Source organism: Centropristis striata, chromosome 3 (assembly GCF_030273125.1).
Source record: "Centropristis striata isolate RG_2023a ecotype Rhode Island chromosome 3, C.striata_1.0, whole genome shotgun sequence".
Lineage (NCBI taxonomy): Eukaryota > Metazoa > Chordata > Actinopteri > Perciformes > Serranidae > Centropristis > Centropristis striata.
This window is the reverse complement of record NC_081519.1, coordinates 20,733,010-20,752,419: the sequence shown is the minus strand read 5'-3', so window position 1 is coordinate 20,752,419 and position 19,410 is coordinate 20,733,010. Positions and strand designations below refer to the sequence as shown.

The window sequence follows — 19,410 nt, the reverse complement described above, 5'->3', positions numbered from 1 at the left end:
GCTTCAACTACTTTTTCTTCCATGCTTAACCACGCTTTGATCACTGCAACTGACAGTTGCCATCATGGGAAACTTTTTTTTTTTGTTCGTCTTTTCGCAGCCCCGTCCCAGAAATAAGCTGGAGGAGAACCAGCGGCATCCCTTTCCCCAGCAAAGTGAAAATGAAGAATTCAAACGCTGTCCTTGAAATCCCCAATTTCCAACAGGAAGACGCCGGGACGTACGAATGTATGGCAGAGAATCGGCGAGGCAAGAATGCTGCACGGGGTCGCATTTCATTCCATGGTTAGTGAACCGTTTCAAATTGGCAGCGAAATGCAGGAACGTGTGTGTGTGTACGTGTGGAAACAGGCATGTGACCGGCAGCTTTAATCTCATTTGTTTGACAGAAAACCTATTTGTCGACAACATGCGGGGCATAATGTTGCCATGAAATTACAAAACACGCAATGGATCCTCGAAAAGAAAAAAGTGAATGTTACTTTAGAGTTTTCAGACAGTATCCAAATCTGTTTACCAGTCTCTTTGGTGATAATGCACTCAAAATGTTGATGATTTAATGCAAGGCTGCTTTCTGATACCACTCTTTACTAATCCACTGCTTCTATAATTAAAACACATGTTTGAAAAGGTAATCCTCTCATTTATTCCAAGCTAAACCTCACTGGCTCCAGACAATGACGGACACTGCTCCGTCCATCGAAGAAAACCTCTTCTGGGAGTGTAAGGCCAGTGGAAAGCCTAAACCATCCTACAGCTGGCTGAAGAATGGGGAGCAACTGATGCCTGAGGTATGGAGATATGTTAGACTTCTCACTATATTACAGATGAAAAAAAAAATCAGAAAAGGGAGGAGGAGGAGGATCATAATATTTCCATAAAATCCAACCGGACACTGATAAATCTGTTAATTAATTCAACTGGATCAAAAAAGATTAAATTTGAACTCACCCTGTACTTGATGAATGCATGTTCTGTATCAGAACTGGCTTTTGATGGCTAGAATCAACCTCTCATACATTTTCCACTCGCCAGGTAAAGCTACTGTTCAGGAAATTCAAGGGGTACTCCAGAGATTTAGCACTGTGGTTTCATAATGTTGCAGACAGATTTAGAAACCAGGCAGAGGTATCAGGACTCTTAGGGCCCATTCACACCTGGTGCCTGTTATCTGTATGTATTATATAATGACATCTGAGTCTTTGCACTTTGTATTAAAAAGGACAGGTTTGTTATTTTATTTTTATTTTTTTTAGGTTTTTATATCATTCTGTAGCATCCCACCAGTTTTTCTCATGTATTTAAATCCACACATTCACATCTTGGTTGATGTATTGTTTCGTGACAAAATGTTATTTTCACAATCCCTTCTAAAAACATTTTCTCATGTGGTTTTTGGATGACTGCAATGCTAAATATATCTTTAGCCACGGATCGTGTATTACGATCTGGTCCGAGATCAAAAGCCGTTAAATAGCCCAAACATGTTAACAGATCGAGGCATCATTGGCCCAACAATTCAACAACTGTCGGGATTGCTGGTCCATTGACAACAACCCGCACAGTTGCTGCAGCAAAGCATATTGAAACTACCTAAAAAAGGAACACCTAAAATAATAAGACTGTCCTCCGCTTAAAAACACCCCCATAGGTAGTTTCTACAAGAAGCTTAATACGACCCATAGTTATGTTTGAGGCTGTCCTCCCCAAAATACAATGTGTTATTTATACAACACCTTACGATTCATGTTTACGTTAGGAGTTAGTGGTGTCCTCTAGCAGCCCTAGTAATTTTGAATGATGCTGAGGTGGCGTATAATGCACAAAAAATTCTGTTACGGTGGCGGGAGGAGAGGTGGATCGGTCATAAAATCCAGGACTTTCACCCAGGAGAACGGCGTTAGTGTCTCATGTGAAAACAAAAGTAAATTATGTTATTTGAAGTAACTTAAATTAAGTAAAAACGTGATAAACGTAACTATGTCACTTCCAGTGGTCACATGGTCCTTGTAACTGCATTACTTCTGGCATTTATGTGCATTTATTGTTCTCTTTAAGCTGTCTTTTTTAACGCTTAACCAGGAATGTTTTTGCCCTAACCTTAGAGAAGTAGTTTTGTAACCAAAACCGAAAATGAAATATCAACCTTTTTACAACATCGATTGGTATGCATATGTATAATGACGTGTCTATCTCCTGCAACCTGTAGGGTCTCCCGTGGGCCGAAACAACACATGTGATCGTATGGTTCGGAGGGCTTGAAAATAATATCAGTTTAAGATATTTAAGCTATATTTGGAATATTTTCACTGCTTTGCCAAGCTGTAAGACTGCTCCTTCCGCTGGGGAACTGATGCTCTCTTCAAAGCCACCTCAATCAGTTGACAAAAACAGCAATTTTACCTCAAAGAAAACAAGAGTTGCTGGTCTAATGTTACTGCTGCTTCATTACGTCAGTTGTTAGTTGTTAGAAATTAGATTAAAATTTGCTTCCTTTCTAAACACACCTGTCAAAGTCAACAATCTCCTATTCCTAATTCCTAACAGCCCGAGATTACATCCTCAAGCTTTTCACAAACTCTCCATGTCCCTTCAGACAGGAAACATGTGACTGTTTTAACCCCTGATAACCGCTAAACATAGCAATATTTGTAAATTGGTGGAGTGCCCCTTTAAATAAAAAAATTATAATTATCTCTAGAAACAAACAAGCTACAAAGTTAGATTTGGTTCACTCTGAAGTAACATCATTGTGAATGTGTTAAGGTGACTTCGTACTTACACAAATATGTTCCATTTTCACTAATCTCCAGCTTTCTATAATTTTCTATGAGTCTATAATAAAGATAGCACTGTCAGAAGCCACTCCCCCTGCAGCGGTTAGTATCAGATGAGCTCATTGGGTTAGAAATCATTCCAAGTCATCATCCGATATGTCATTATAGTTTTTCCAACTGAACAGCCACAGAAAATAAATGACTTTTTTAATATGCTGCTGGTGCTATTGTCAACACTGCTTCTTTCCTGTGTATCTAAGATGCAGGTTAGCAGTTTCCACCACTGTGCCTCCTCATCTCTTTCCCCATTCCAAGCTGAACATACGTAGAATGCCACAAGGCTCTTTAAGCTTTTTTTTTATTTCTCTTTCTCCTCTCCTGCTGTCCTCCTCCCTTCATGGTGCACCAGTAATTGCTGCTGCGCTTTTGGACATAATAGGCTGGCCTTGCAATGGATATGCAGAACTGTTTCTCTTTCCTCCTCAGGGCCGGGTACAAATCGAAAACGGGGCCCTGTCTATAGCTACGTTAAACCTGTCAGACTCCGGGATGTATCAGTGTGTGGCTGAAAACAAACATGGCATTATTTATTCTGGTGCCCAACTAATGGTGTTAGGTAAGATTGCATCCCTCCCTCTGCTTTTATCCTGCTTATCTGTGTGTGCGTTTGATCATCTCCTAAGATAAAAAAATAAAAAATAAAAAAAAACACAGCAGCCTGCTATAGCTCTCCTCAGCAATCAGTCTACAGACTCATTTGATGTCACTATGGGCTCTGCCAGCAAAAATATGAATCTAAAAGAGCGTCTCATTTTACTTTCGGTCGTTTCATCATATTGATTTGGATACTACAAACGCATTGCTTTGTGGCATTGTGCAGGCTTTCTCATGTAGATGGGGTATTGATTTATTTGCAAAGCTTTGATGACTTCCATCTGACTGCTCGATGAGAAATTCAATTGGGTCTTGATACATGTGATGACACTTGGGGGTCCAAGTAATGGCTTACAAAATGTGATGATGAGTGTGGACAACAGCTGAAAGCTGCAGGTTGGAAGCTTGTGAGGGTGGATAATGTGTGTGGTGTTGACGGGTGGGATAGCAGGTGGGTCTATAGCCTTGGGCCAAGTAGGTATTTCTGCTGCTCGCACTGGAAACTGAAGGGTGAGTCGATCTCGATATGACGCGGCTGATCTGCAGAAGGTACAGGTATGCCTATATTTTTTAATCTCACGCCTTTTCTCTGCTCCCCAACACACAGCATCACCTCCCACTTTCTCCAAAAGTCCATTAAGGGCCTTGCTAAAAGCCCGCTCAGGCAGCGAAGTCACTCTTGAATGCAAGCCCGAGGCCTCGCCCCCAGCAATTAGCCTGTGGAAGAAAGGGAACGAGATCCTGCAGAGAAACGAAAGGTAGGATAAAAGTCCAAGTGCATATTCTGAGCCTGTTTTTATTCACATTCACTGCGAGCCAGCTTGTTTGAATTATGTATTTGGGATTTTTGTGCAGATGCATAGAAGGAAAGGCTAATGAGGAGAATGAGAGCAGGGCACCCACCAGGAAAATTGCACATGGCTAATATACTGCGTGCACCCTCATGTGCAAATAGCTTAGTGTGAGGGATGAAGATGCCAGCTGGTCATACAGTATCATCACTGCATGCATGAAATATTTAAGATGATAAAAGATTAGCGAACGGAGCCATGCTCAAGTATATCTACTTATAGACAGGAGAGGTAAAATTGAAGCTGTTGCATCTGCAATTATTCGAGGTAAAAGTGCTTCACTACATAATGACATACAAATAGAGTTTGATTCATGTAATCACTGCAGTGACAAAGACAAAAGCCTTGTTGCTGCTATGAGAGTAGAGACATCTTACAAGACTAGGAACTCCGATGCAGACATGATGCAGACAATTAGCAAACTTCAGACTCCACTTAAAGCACTATAAAGCGCTCCTTAATTTAGTTTGCTGTTTGATTTCTTATTGAATGCACCAGAAGCTGTATTTCAGCTACGGAAAAGATTTCACACAATACGAAAGGACCAATTAAAAGGTGGAGAAATCCAAAAATGCAAACCAAAAGAGACACATTCGAGCAATCCATCTGCAGACTTTTCATCATCGGAGGAGGGAGAAGAAAAGCGGTGACTAAACCCAGCTGCAACAGAGCACGCACGCACACCGAGGCTTCGTAACACACACACACAAACAGGCGGGACAAGTACAGTGAAGAAATGCTTAACTTTGTGCTGTTTGAATCACTCCCATGCTGCTTATTCAAAAGGAGGTCTGAAAGCGAACAATACAAGCAAAAGCATCTTGTCAAAACAGCACAGAGGCTCTTTAGTTGGCTCCAGATGGGAAGCTGCATCTATAGCTGCAGAAAATTGGTGAAATTCCCCAGCTGACTGACATTTAGCACACTGTATGTGAAACCCACACAGTCTTTCAAGGTGCACAACACTGGATGTATGCAGACACTGGATGGGAAGTGTTGTCTTATACACAGTATGCAGTCATGCTGCAAATTGGAGCATGGTTGAAGAAAGTGTGTGCACATTTTGTCACTAGGTACAAGTTAGTGTCACCTAAATTATGAAAAAAACCACTTACACAGTACATATTTTTCTAGTGGTGTCCAGTCATGCAGATAGATTCAGCTTAATTTAACCAGGTTTTACCCAAACCTCAGAAAGTATCTGCCTCTGTTCCTCTGAAGAATCTACTGAACACACTTTCCACAGTTTCAACTATTTCTTTGGTAGAAGGTAGCTCCAATAACAATTGTTTACAGTGAGGTTTGTGATTTATACACACATTGTTCCTGGAAAGACACAATGCTATTGAATTTTTTTCCATGCATTTTTCATTTTCTGCAGCACCACAAGCACAATTGTACTCACCTTCATTGCACTGGGAGGTACTACTCTCAGAAGCAGATATCTTAGTTCAAAATAGGGCTGTGAAGATGTGGATTTTTTCATCTGAAAAAATGTATTTTATTTATGTCATAACTATAACCACAGAAACATTTGACTGAAAGTTACCAGTTAACAGGGTCACTCATTAATTCACAATAACGGCAAATAACTATGATTTTTGCTGTTTACAGCTGTTACAATCAATCAAATCTGGGGTTAATTTTGAGTTCCTAAAATAGCAGCACATAAAGAGGAAAAGTAGAAAAAACTTAGAAACTAGGCAGATATGGATTAATAAAGTCTGGGGGAGCCTAGTGCCTACATTAGTATTTTTGCTTATGGTGATGTCATTTCTTGGAACATCTTCAAATACTTAATATTCCTAAAATCCGTACAACCTAAGCTAATAGGGTAAGTAAGTGAATAAACCATAACAATTTATTGGAATTATTACAATTGTACGATAAATAAATAAAATTATACAAAAATCTCACATTTTTTTTCATCTAATTTTACTAAATGAATGCACAAAACTAAATTATCCAAAAGATATCTAAATGTAGAAACAAAATAATACAATAGAAATATTCCCCCAGTGCCAACATTGGTATTTATGCTTATTGTCATGACATTTCTAGGATGATATTCAAATGCTTCATACCAATAAAATCAGTATAGCCTGAGCTAAAAGGTTATGTAAGTTAATAAACCATAAAATAGACTAATCCTATCTTTTCTATCCTATCTACCTGCTTCTCTGCTCCTCTCTCTGGTGTGACTGTGCTTATAGCACTGCACACAGTGTGACGTAATGACATCATCAAAAGCAGACAATGAGATGACAGAAAAAGAAAGAAACCTTACCTTTTGCTGCAAATTGAATTCTCCAGCTATTGTGTGTCTTTCTTTTTTCTTTTTTTAAGATCGATTCTTTTAACTTTTTGATGAATTGTCTTTGGCACTTTTTGCTGGTTATTATGAACATTGCTGTGCACTATTTTGTGTGGGAACACCTTTGCTTATATATCACTGTATTCTATCATATCATGCAGAGACATATTGGTTTCCCAGCATGATATTTTGCTCACTGACCTTAGCAACAAAAAGCCTGTAAAGCACATTTTATTTATTCATTGAGTTATTCAGTGTTACGGTTTGTAAAATATTTTTCTTCATTTAGAAATGTGTCCTGGTGTTTAGCCTCCCACTGAGTCAGGGTGATGGGTCATCCTGCCTGCTGCTAACCAGTCTCCAAGAATTTCATTTCTCTGGGCTTTAGTGGGGAGCTTTAAAGTACCAGAAGGGTCAAAAAGCTTCAGAGGCTTTTCCATTCTGACAAGAATACGGTTCAGTAGGAACGCCATGCAGTAGACTTACTACAAGACGACTGTATTAAAAACAACTGTGACATGGAAAGAAGTTTAGTATCAGCACACACTAATGCAGATGCAATACAAAGCTCAGCACTTCAGTCTCAGTATTCACTCTCCACCTTCGTCAATACAATGAAAAGCTGCTCTGCTTCCTGCAGGATAATGCTGCTTCCCAATGGGACTTTAAAGATCGCCAATGTAACCAGACGCGATGCAGCGAGCTACACATGTGTCGCTAAGAATCAGTTTGGGACGGCAAGCACTACTGGAAGGCTGCTCATCACAGGTGAGTCCTGTTTTTCTGCATCAGCAGTTCCTAATCCTGTATTGACCCTTCGCTGCACATTGTCCTCCTGTTTCCCTCCTGTTGGAAATTAAATGTAAATGTTAACCCCTGCCTTTTCTGAATTTCATACAGAGAGGGCAAAAACCGACTCTCATTTTTAACTTGCAATCATCAACTTCGACAGCTCTTGTCACTAGATTGTGTTATCTGTAGCCAGCCAAGTAAAATTGAAACGGAGTAGGTTAAACACTCCCTTTGACTCTTTTGAAAATAAGAAACTTGCTTGAGTGTCTTAAAGGGAGTTTGACATCTTGCCAAATGTACTTAGGTGTTTTTGTGCTGAGCAAGACAATACCACTTGATTGATACCACTTACATATCTCGAAGCTAAATATGAAACTACAACCTGCATTGGGCGAACTTTGATTAGCACAGGACTGAAAACAGGGAAACAGCTAGCTTGGATCTGTCCAACACAAGCAACATCTACATACCAGAACCAATGAAGCTCACATTACACATGGAATCTTATTACTGTGTGAGCCAAGATAAGAGATTTCCTGTTTTCAATCTTTGTGCTAAACTAAGTTAGCCCAATGCAGACCATAGCTACATATTTAGTTAGCTTTATATTTTGCCTACAGACATGAGAGTGGTATAGATCTTCTAATCTAACTCAAATTCCAATGAAAATAGGTAGCACTAGCTCCAAAAGTTGCTAAAATGACAGCATGCTCATTTGCTTATCGACAGAAAGCCCTTTGACTGTGATTACTATAAGAGCAATGCATGGGAATGAACTACAATAATTATTTTCCCCTTATAGTCTGAGTAAGTCGATAAATTCGTCATTTTCCAATTTTTAGAAATAAAGTCGCTGAGAGGGTGTCAAATCAATAAATCTATGGAGAAAGTCACCAATTTGGTAACACTGCATCAAACTCTTAAGTATGGATTTGAAGGCTACATGAATGATATCATGCTAATTCAGTGCTCAAATGATTCAAATAAGAATGAGGCTAGAGTTACAGCTTACAGGTCTGGTTAAAAACTCAGCATTTAATATTAGATGACATGGAAATTAAACAGCAGTATTTTTGTAAGGCAGAGTAGAGCCAGTCAAACCTAATACTAAAGTACACTATGATAAATAAAATAAATAAAAAAATACACAATTCAGTTCAGATGTTTAGACTCTTTAGATGCCAAATAATGCTCTTCCTCCAGCCTCATGCATGTGAAGAAATGCAAAGCCTTGACCACTGCTGTGCCAAGTACTTGTTGCAGGGCTATGATTGATCATTTATTTTAGAGGGAGGGGCATATGCTCAACTTCCTTTCAGTTCCTCCAAAATAAAGGTCAAACAGTCCTTGTCAATCTGACTTGAGAATACCCTCATTTACATTAATTTATATTCAAGCTATATTGTATGATGTAACCAAGGTTATTATCAAATTAATATAGCTGGTATACATTATGCAAAACAGACATTAAATAAGCAACAAAACATTATCCTTGATTTAGTTAAAGGTCATTATTTATGAATGCAGTGACATAACACGTACGAGTAGTCCTCCAGTTTAATCTGTTGTGTGTGTAGCCACCTGACCTATTTTTCTCATTAGCTTCTATTCTTCTCTTACACTGACAGCTGAACCATTTAATGTCATAGAATTTAATTACTGTGACCTTTCCTCAACATACTCCGAGGCCTCCAATCCACCACAGTCACCAGTGGGAATGTGCTCCCATCTCTGTAATCCTGCTTCAAACATTTTCTCCCAAATTGATCCCCGAACATAAAGTGCGAACCTGAGATGTCATTAAATGTTGCTAATGGACAGGCTTGGAATTTAAGTGCTTATTAAAATCAGGAAAAGCACACATCCATGGGTAATTTAATGATGGAGACTTGATTTTAGCCGTGAATTGAAGTGAGATGGCAGTTGCAGAAGGGTCACGGTGGTGTTAAAGGTTCCCGTGGCAGCGATATTAACATGCGTACGCTGTCGTCTGTTGTCTGGCCAGAGCCCACCAGGATCACCATGAGGCCTACTAACATGGAGATTATTGTTGGCGAGAGCATCGTGTTACCCTGCCAGATTGCCTGCGATCCAGCTCTGGATGTTTCTTTCTCGTGGGCATTCAACGGACAGCTCATCGACTTCCAGCGAGACAGCAATCATTTCGAAAGAGTGGGTGGGGTGAGTCATCTCAAGCATTAAACTCAGCTACATTCTGGCTATTCTCGGATTAATTGGGACATACTGTGTGATGTGCAAGGGTATGCTCCACTGCCCTGCTGAGGTCTTCTTAGATACCAAGCAGAGAAATTATGCCAATGCTCGCCCATTTGAAAGTTTCATAGTGGTCAGTGGTGGATGGAATACCAAAAAAGATAAAAATATCTGTTAAGAATCGGTTACATTCTGCCATTCATTTGCTATTAAAGCCTCAATAAACGGCACTGTCAGGTCAGTAATCGGGATCCTTACCTTTTGAATTGGCTCTGTGAGCTGCCATGTGTTAACACTTCTAAAGATATATTGGTGAAATGCCATTTCAGTCATTCACAAGTCTTCTTTAATAAAGTCTTTATACTTTTTCATCCTTCAACTTCGAGTTCTCTTACCTCAAGGGAGAACATTTTCTTATCATCTCCCTCTGCCATAATTGAATTTGCATACCTATTTATGAATCTTGAGCCCTGAAATAATTAAGTAATGAGCCGGCTGGCATTCACGAAGGGCAGGCATGGCACCAGTAAATGTCCATTTGAAATCCTTATGCCCTGATGTAACAATAAGTGAAGACACTTTGTTGAATATTTGTTCCTTTTGATGAAGGGCAAGGTCAATTGTTCAGATCTTGTCAGTATGAAATTACTTTACACATGCTTTTCATACTGCCGTTTATCATCCAAGGTCAGGCTGATCACTGCTATTCAAAAAGCTTGCAGGCAGTTCTCAAGAACAGCACTGTGATGCACTGAGAGTTCATCGTTTTCATCCAAAATGTTGAAGCTTTTCTATGCAATTTTGTCTGGTGACGTAGTATAAAGCAATGTAGTTCCCTATAGGTTTGGTGGGAGAGGCAGTGAACAAACCCTGACTTTGAACCAGAAGACCAGGGGACTGGTGTTTCTGTCCAATTTGTGTCCAGTTGAAGTACGGAAGTATCATTTTTATAACCCTAAACCTGTCCTTTTTCCCTAACCATAACCAAGTACTTTTGTTTCAAAACAAAAACATTGCATTTAAAACAGCAACTGGTCATATAGCATGGGATATGATATGTGCATTAATTTTCATAGGAAATCATACTAATATACAGAAGAGAATTCGGGCCAGGTAGGAGAAAAAAATAATAACTGACAAAAAAAAATGCACTTGGAGAAAAAAAGCCAAAATGTTGAGGAAAAAGATAAAATGTCGAGAATAAAGTCAACATTTTGAGTTTGGTAAAGTAGACTGCAAGCTACAACCACAACAACGTCTAATTTATGCCTTAAGAAAATCACATGAATAACATAAAAGCAGATTTTCCCAAAACAATAGTTGTAGTAGCTACTACCAAGCATAGCTCATTCATGTGTAGGGGGATTTTAGTACTACTACACCCTTAAATATTGTGGTTATTGCTCATTTTATGACATTGATGAAAATCAGGTGGTCGCTTGCAGTCTACCTAACTGTTCAGATAGATGTTCCATTTCTCTAAAACTTTACCAAACTCAAAAAATTGTCTTTATCCTCGACATTTCAGCATTTTTTCTGGTCATTTTGACTTTTTTCTCGAACTGCATAATGAAAAGAAATATCCTCCTTTTTTTGGCCCTAATCCTCTTCCGTATGAGTCCGGTCATGAGAATATGTTGAAGCCTAACCTTATATCTGAATGCCCTCACAGTTTTGTGGACATGCCAAATTTATATCTTCATGAAGGCAAATGGCAAATACTAATGACATTGAACTGTGCGTAGGAATATAATTAGATATAGTTTTCACAGAATCTGTTTCCCCTGTCCAGAGAGATTACCAGCCCCCTGCTCAACAGCTTCTGATGAATTAATTAACATAATTAAAGCAAATCTGCCTCATCACTTCCTTCCTGCCAAGGCAGGACGCCTTGCTCTCGAGCGCAAGCTCCCAGGTTGGCCAGGTGGCAACTGACATTAGAGGGAGAATCAGACATGGCAGAGCCACGCATACAAAACTGTCAGGCGATAAAGAGAGGAGATGAAAGGAAGAAGGTAAAAGAGAAACGAAAGCAGGAGAGGGAGTCTCTTTAGCCCGTGGCCGCATAGAAGTGCCATTCAGCTCGGCTCTGCTTTGTCAAGTGCTTCAGAGAGGTGGAGATCAACGGGCGTCCCTGCCCAGTTGCTGCAGAGCAGAGCTATGATCACTAGCCGCTGGGGGTGATGAAATCTGCTATGACTGCAGCAAGTCCTACCTAGCTCGCCCCCAGGTGACTCGTTTCTAAAGCAACACACTACTTTTCACAGGCTGACATGCTTTGTGACAGACCTCTTCAAGAGGTGACTTTGAGAAGGTGGATTTGCATGCACACTCAAAATGAGAACAGAATCATAGTGCCTGGATAAAATGTGTAGTTACAACAGTGTAAATTACTTTTTGCCTCAGAATCATGTCATTTTCAAGAAATAGGCTGAAGATGCCACCAGAAACACAAAACCATCAAATTAAAACTGAATCTGTCACTAAATCTAACGCCCCTCTACAGCAAACAGCAATCTTACAGGTTCAGCACACCACACAAGATGGGTCGAGTAACTCCTTGCCAATTTTAAGACGTGTCAGGATGTGTGAAAAATGTCTGATGAATTGTTATATTAGATGCCTCATGTTTTGAAAATGTGTTCAAGCTATAGGGCTGGCAATGCATATCGGCCAATGTAGTATCCATATGTTTCCATGGGCACTTGCAGTGTCGTATTGGTCAATGTATTCTGTGTCAGTTAATACTGCATTCTGATTAGCAGAGTGCTGGACAGATGGTGATGGTGATATAGTAATGTATAATAATGTTACAAAAATACTTTGTAAGTAAGAAAAGTTATTTGTTTTAAAAAAGCAGCCTCCTGGATACCTTTGCAGAGTTGTATCAGTGCAATCCACATAAAAAAGGTCTATTTTCAAACCAGTTAAAAAATTCATTATATCAGCTGACATATCAGTAATCAGATTCATATCGGTCGGGTGCTAGTAGGAACTCAGTACTAGATTTTGGACACTGTTTGAATTTTTTGCATATTGTGTTTGTTAAGCATGGCATCGTCAGACTAATTTGCAAAAGTGAATTAGTAGTAGACCTACAACCAATCAGAGCAACAAAATGAAACCCCCAACCAATCAAAGCATCACACGTGAGTGACAGATGCAGTTTTGGGCAGAGTTTTGGTCCGTTTTCAAGCAGGAAAAACATGGCAGCCTACTTTACAAACATAATTAAAACATTTGGGATGAAAAATTGTCAACGCAGTAACAGAATCTTTCATATTGGATCAGTGCTGCCTAGTTTGACAGTTTGATCTGTATTGTATCTGAACTTCGTGAGTTGCACTGCAAGTCACTCTATCAAACCCAACCTATATAAGAGAAATGGCTGTGATTGGCTCGTCCACAGGCCATCTGGCAATCTGAATGGGAGAGTCACCAGATGCATCTTCCAGAGCAAATAAAACATGAGCTTGGCGGTTGTGACTGGTTTCCACTCTAGTCTTTGGTAGCCAAAGCTCAAAAAAAGCCTTTAGTGGGCCTGTCTCACAATGTCATTTTGATACTCCACTTTAGATTGACTATGAAAGATTAATTTCTCACTTTTCAACTTTTGTATAGGACAACCCAAAGGTGTTGTGTAGAAGGTTAATAACAAGTATTATATCCAAAGCCTGATATAGCTTATTCCTCTGAGCGGTTGAGCTCCATTGTTGTCCAAAAACTATTAAATGAGTCACACTGGATGACCTGTTCTTTCATTGCAATGAACATGGATACAGTAGTTTATTTTGAGTCAGTCCTGCTGCTTCGGATACTGGAGTCGACATGATATCACAACATGTTTTTTCCACAGCAGAAAATAGTCTACAACAAATAAACTGTTTATTCCTGTTTAAGCATTATTTGCAAAAAAATGTTTTACAGTGTCCAGCTGTTATAGGACATTATTCAGCCTTTCTATAAAAAAAAGAAGAAAAGAAACATGCAGTGATGGGTATTAAGTTTTTGAAAAAAAAAAGTACATGTATTCCTTCAATAGGAGCCAATGGGCTTGAACGCTAAGAAACACAAATGATGCAGGGCAGAAATAAGAATTTAGAGACGGACGATGGCATTGTTGTATTGGTCTTTTCATGAAATGTGTTGACAATAAGAAAAATATAGAAAAAAAATCTCCTCCACACAGCCACAAATAATACAACTGTCCTTTTACAGATGAGAAAGTTAACAATATTTGCTGTGATGTTTGTTGTGTTCCCTCATAGAGACCACATGCATCCAGCTTATGTAAGATAATATTTGCTCTTTACACTGGGAGTTATACTCATATCTTGCTTGAGCTTATGTAATTACAGAATAATTAGGATTGTCTTGCCAATTAACGAGACTATGTTTGTTTTGTGTGTCCTGTGTATAGCTGGTAGCTGTTTGTAGGGGGTTGGGAGGGGGCCTGGTTGGTCGGGTAGTGCCTGAAGGACAGCCAAAAGCATTATTTGTGCAGAGTACATCTGCCATGTCTGTTGTTGGTGTTTGAAGAGATGCAAAAATCAGTGGCCTGGAGACGCTGTGATTGTGCAAAGCATTATAAATGTTTCAAACATCCTAGAGCCAAAAGTGATGAAATAAGACTGCATCTCTTACTTAGCCTTATTTTTTTTCAACAATTATATTTCTTTCTAGACCATATCAGGCGATCTGATGATTCGTAACATCCAGCTGAGCCATGGAGGGAAATATGTCTGTGTTATTGACACTGATGTGGAGAGCCTGTCCACCTCTGCCATCTTGGTTGTCAAAGGTAAGTGAACCAATTGATTTCAAGAGCTTGTTTTCATATGCAGTGCATGAATACCCTGGTATATTTACTGTAAACATAATGTGGCATTGAAGCATCTGTGCAAAGGGAAAAAGTTTGAGAGTGAGATGTAGAAAAATCCTTGAGGCTTACTGTAAATATACAGTTCGTCAAACGGATAGATGCTACCTCAGTCAGAGTTACGTTAGCTTCTGTTACATTATATGTCTATGTGTATGTGTGAGTAGCTTTGTTGGTATGTGCTCCGTGTATGTGGCACACTGTACGGGCTTATCTCTGGTGATTTACATTGGTATTCATGCCCTTAACAAACTGCAATAGCGGTCCCAGGTGCTTTGAGGAGGCAATGTTTATCACAGAAAGTGACTATAATTGGTTCATTTACACATCAGCAAAATATCATGGATAGCATTTAAATAATTGAGCAGCAGAGCAAACAACGGCAACATGGTAAAGCCAGAGCGTGTAACAGTCACAGACACTCGCTTTTCTCTTCCTCTCACTTCTTTTATTCCTTTCTCTAGTGTCTGCTCCCGACTAGCCCCTATTTCCTTTCCTCATAAATGATCCCATCCAGTGTCTCTTCCCACTGCTGCTGATCCCATGTTCCGTAATCACTTTGTAGACCTGCACATCACACATGCAGTGAATGAAAAGTCCCTGCATGCACTCGCCAAGGACGAAGCCCTTAATTGAAGGGGAGCACGATGGCCTTGATATGAAGTCTTAATGAGTTTGATGAGGGGAGGCTTCTTGGAATGGGTGATCACCTCAGGTTCACCCTCCTCATTGTCTGATTAATTTAGGTCCGCCAGGTCCTCCGGACAAAGTAGCTGTGGAGGAGATCACAGACAGCACGGCCCAGCTTTCCTGGACTCCTGGAAGGGACAATGGCAGCCCCATCACCGGCTATATCATCCAGGCCAGGACACCTTTCACTGTGGGCTGGCAGGCTGTTGACACAGGTACCATGAAACACTCCCACTGTTCCCCTGTCGTATTAATCTGGATACTTATGAGGGTTTAACTTATTTATCTTTCAATTTGAGTCCAGTTGTCGCCAATCTTGTTGTCTAAAGAACTCATTTCCACAATGCAGTGCCGGAGGTGGTCAACGGGAACATGCTGACAGCTACAGTGGTGGGTCTGAACGCCTGGGTGGAGTACGAGTTCAGGGTGGTTGCCCGCAATACCGTAGGCCTGGGAGAGCCCAGTCCAGCCTCGGCCAAGACCAGGACAGAGGATGCCAGTATGTGAAACTAAACACTTCACTGCACATATGGACAAATTTTAAGTTATGCAGTGACTTATTACTTACTGGGGCCATCACATGGCTCCTGAGATTTCTCACCATAATTTAATTCATACTTTAACCACAGTACTGTGGTAAATTTACTATAAAGAGCACTTGTTTTTTGATGGTTTTCTTTTTTTTATAATCATTCATTTATATGGAAGCAGAACAACAACTCCCTTACACTATCTTTGATTTGGAAAAAACACTGCTGAATCATGTTCCGACATGTCATCCCGACAGCTGTGGAGCTCAGTACTCATCTCAAGGATGTTAAAAATAGTTTTAACATTAGATACTGAGCAATGCTTTCTTAGGAAATTTTCCCAAACCCCTGATTTAAGTTATTATTATATTCAGTGACATGTGAACAACATCATTGGTAAAGTCCACCTGAGACCAAAGATTCACAAAGATTAATGTTGAAACTTGAAACCCAAATTGACTGGTCTGAACTTTCTGAAACCTGCCAGTTGGAACAATGCGACTAGACTGTGCTTCTGTTCAAACTTACTGCCTTCTGGCCTTTTTGTAGAAGGATATAATTTGTAGCATCTTAAAATACCATATTTAAGTACATTTTAAAGCTTTCTCCTTTCTCCCCTTCATCAAATATGACAGTTAGTTAGTTAGCTAGCTAGCTTGCTAATTCTGTCATTCTTTCAGGCTAAACAAAGTTGTCACCTATCTGGCATTAGAAATGCACTCCCCTACACTTTGACAAGAGCGTGTGTATCAAATTTTATTAATTTAGCAGCTGGTTACTTAGTTTGCTTGCTCATTCTACCATGCTTTCATGCTACACTGGTTTAAAAGACTGCTGGTGGCCAGCAATAGCGCCTTCCACCCAGCCACTTGGAGACTGCTTTGCTGGGAGAAGAGCGGACGAAACAATGGACGCATTTCGACCAGAAGACAGTTTGTTATTGACTTAACCAGCTGGTACCGCTATGAGCTCAGTGGCTGTAGAAACGGTTGACATGCCTTATGTTCTAAAACCAGCCACTGGCAACTTGACATGGTCGTAGGCGACACCATCCAGTTCACACAAGTGAAGCTTTTTCCTGCAATGTTCTAAAATGCTTAAATCTCATCACAAATCTTTAGTCTGAAACTGGCTTAAGACTGCATAATACTTGACATATTCATTTCAAACTGTAATAGATTCCTCTTTCTTGGCGACACATTTGTCTTGGTAAATGTGTAATACACTATGAAGCACTTTAATACCTTAATGGGGGAAAAAACACTTTACAATTGGCCTCCACCCATACACAAACACTCCGACACACAGACGATGACGGAGATGCCTGCCCAGCTGGGGCAAAATTGGGGTTTTGTCCAAGGACACTTCAACATGTGGATAGGAGGACCCAGGGATCAAACCACCAACCCTGTGATTAGTGAACCTTAGCCACAGCTGGGCTTTAGCATGAGATCATAAGACAGAGTGCTTTTGCTCCCCTGGAAGTACCCCCGTTCCCAACATTCAACCCTAATAGACAACCATGCATGGGCATCAGATATAAATGCTGCATCAACCATTTGCTGATATGACACATTAAATGTGATGCTCCACTTACTATAGGATACTATAAGGACGTGCACGAGTGCTCCTCAACCTACACTATCAGCTTTGCCATCACACTGCAGTGCACAAACAGCTGAGTGGGAGCAGGAATGAAGTGGGCTGAGTTGTGCGTGCCATTTGCAAAATACTACCAATCTTGGCTTGGTGTTTATGCATGGTGACATTTGGGCAATATCAGTAATTCACTATTCTGAAATGTTTGTGTTTGCACAGACTGAGGGATTTGTGGGCTGTAAAATAGAAGGCGTAATCTGCAGCAGGCAGCCTTGTCATAAGGCTACAAGTATAGTTGAGGCTTGTCATTGAGCTTTGTAAACTGTGTTCTAATTGCTCCCCTCTGGGCTTTACCTCTCAGTTCCTGATACAGCTCCCACTGATGTCGGAGGTGGAGGCGGCACAAAGTCTGAATTAGTGATAACATGGGAGGTAAGTCATCTGTCACATTTTACTGTTCTATCCATCGCCGAGTAATGGTTTTGCTTAATTGTGCAGAATTGAACGGAGCAATTTTATGGCCCACATTAGAGCGAGACACCTCTCCTCTGGGCTCAGCCTCCGAGTGCCATTTCTCCCTCCAGAAGCAGGGACAAAGAGCACTTACTCTGAAGAGTTTTGCACTTTAGCCACAATTACATAGCCATGCAGGAGAAAAAGATAAGGCAAAAAGGTGATTGCTGAGTGTTCTGGGTGGTAACTGCAAAGAAAGGGGGCTGTGTCTAATCACAGAAGTCCTTGTCGGGGGTACAGCGCAGAGACGGGCCTGTCTGTTTCTTTGTCTGTATGCGTTTTAATATCACTATAGTTTTGTGTTTTGCTCCCAGCCTGTTCCCGAAGAACTGCAGAATGGAGAGGGCTTTGGCTACATCATCGCCTTCAGGCCAGTGAGCACGGTCACATGGACGCGAGCGGTTATCTCCACACCCGGCGTGGCACGATACGTCTTCCGCAACGACACCATCCCACCATTCTCGCCTTTTGATGTGAAAGTGGGGGCGTACAACAACCGCGGGGAGGGGCCCTTCAGCTCCATTGCCACCGTGTACTCGGCAGAGGAAGGTATGTACTGACATCACAGCGGAGAGTGATGCTTAAATAAGCTATAATCTATCTCCTTACAACTATGACCTTGAATAGTAATGATGAAATGAGTTTTTTTTCAGTGCTGTTATTTCCCTCCCCTCTCAAGCTGGGAATGTCAACTTGATATTAGTTATCGTGCTGGTAGATTACAGGAAATCCTAGCAGACACTTACCACACCGCACTGTCAGGGAGGTATTCTGTTAATTGAATTTGCTGGGCAGATAGTCTTCCCTTATGTCAGTCACAGATCCCATTAAAAGAGAGCGGGGGAAATAGCTTTTCAGTGAAACTACAGGTCTATTCTGTGCCTTTCCTCTTATTGCTATTAGTGTGTGTGATGGTGTTGGATGAGTCTCTGGGATTCTCACCAGCGCTCTATTTTCTGCAGTCCCCAGTGTGGCTCCTAAGAGGGTTAGGACTAGAAGTGTGTCTGCAGTGCAAATTGAAGTGATCTGGGAAGCTCTGCCTGCCATCCCTGAAAGAGTGCTTGGGTATGAGGTACGTTATGAATCACTGCAAAATCTTTTTTTTTCTTCTCTCAAATAACAGGATAATTGAGCATTTCCCTGTGGCTTGTTTATCAGATTATAAACATCCTTTCATTGTTTCTTAAAATTAGTTTTCTCTTTTTTTGTACACTTGTAATATTCTACTATATTGTCGTATATCTGTGCAGAAATTTTGTTTTAAGTGTAATAATATCATCTAATGACCCCTAACACTTTGCAAAAGCAAACCCACAAGAGAAAAATAAAATCCCTCATCCTTTCAAGAATGCAAAGAAGGCTTTGCTGTTTTTTTTCCCCCTTCCCGGTGCTCTTTCAATATCTGTCACCTCTGGCCCTCAGCGCAAAGCTCTCCAGTTGCCATGGCGGTGGCCACATTGTCCTTTCAGAACAGAGCTTGTTTCTCCAAACGCAGTCTTGAAGTGGATTTAAGCTGCTGAATCTCAATGGGCCACCAACAGTATGGATCCGGAGCTGTGGACTGCACATATATATGGCACCCAGACTTTAATTAAAC

The 19,410-nt window shown here is 40.5% G+C and overlaps 1 protein-coding gene across 2 annotated transcripts in view; it reads left to right on the top strand.

Annotated features, from left to right (window-relative positions):
* Positions 1-19,410, top strand: part of cntn3b (contactin 3b) — a 62,527-nt gene that overhangs the window by 35,202 nt on the left and 7,915 nt on the right. For both annotated transcript variants that reach the window (XM_059329024.1, XM_059329023.1), the window contains exons 8-19: positions 101-285; positions 655-791; positions 3,264-3,393; positions 4,039-4,189; positions 7,237-7,364; positions 9,394-9,569; positions 14,286-14,403; positions 15,228-15,386; positions 15,521-15,670; positions 17,662-17,732; positions 18,128-18,362; positions 18,776-18,885. In XM_059329024.1, the coding sequence (XP_059185007.1) occupies positions 101-285; positions 655-791; positions 3,264-3,393; positions 4,039-4,189; positions 7,237-7,364; positions 9,394-9,569; positions 14,286-14,403; positions 15,228-15,386; positions 15,521-15,670; positions 17,662-17,732; positions 18,128-18,362; positions 18,776-18,885 (1,750 nt within the window). The remainder of the gene's footprint in view (positions 1-100; positions 286-654; positions 792-3,263; positions 3,394-4,038; positions 4,190-7,236; positions 7,365-9,393; positions 9,570-14,285; positions 14,404-15,227; positions 15,387-15,520; positions 15,671-17,661; positions 17,733-18,127; positions 18,363-18,775; positions 18,886-19,410) is intronic.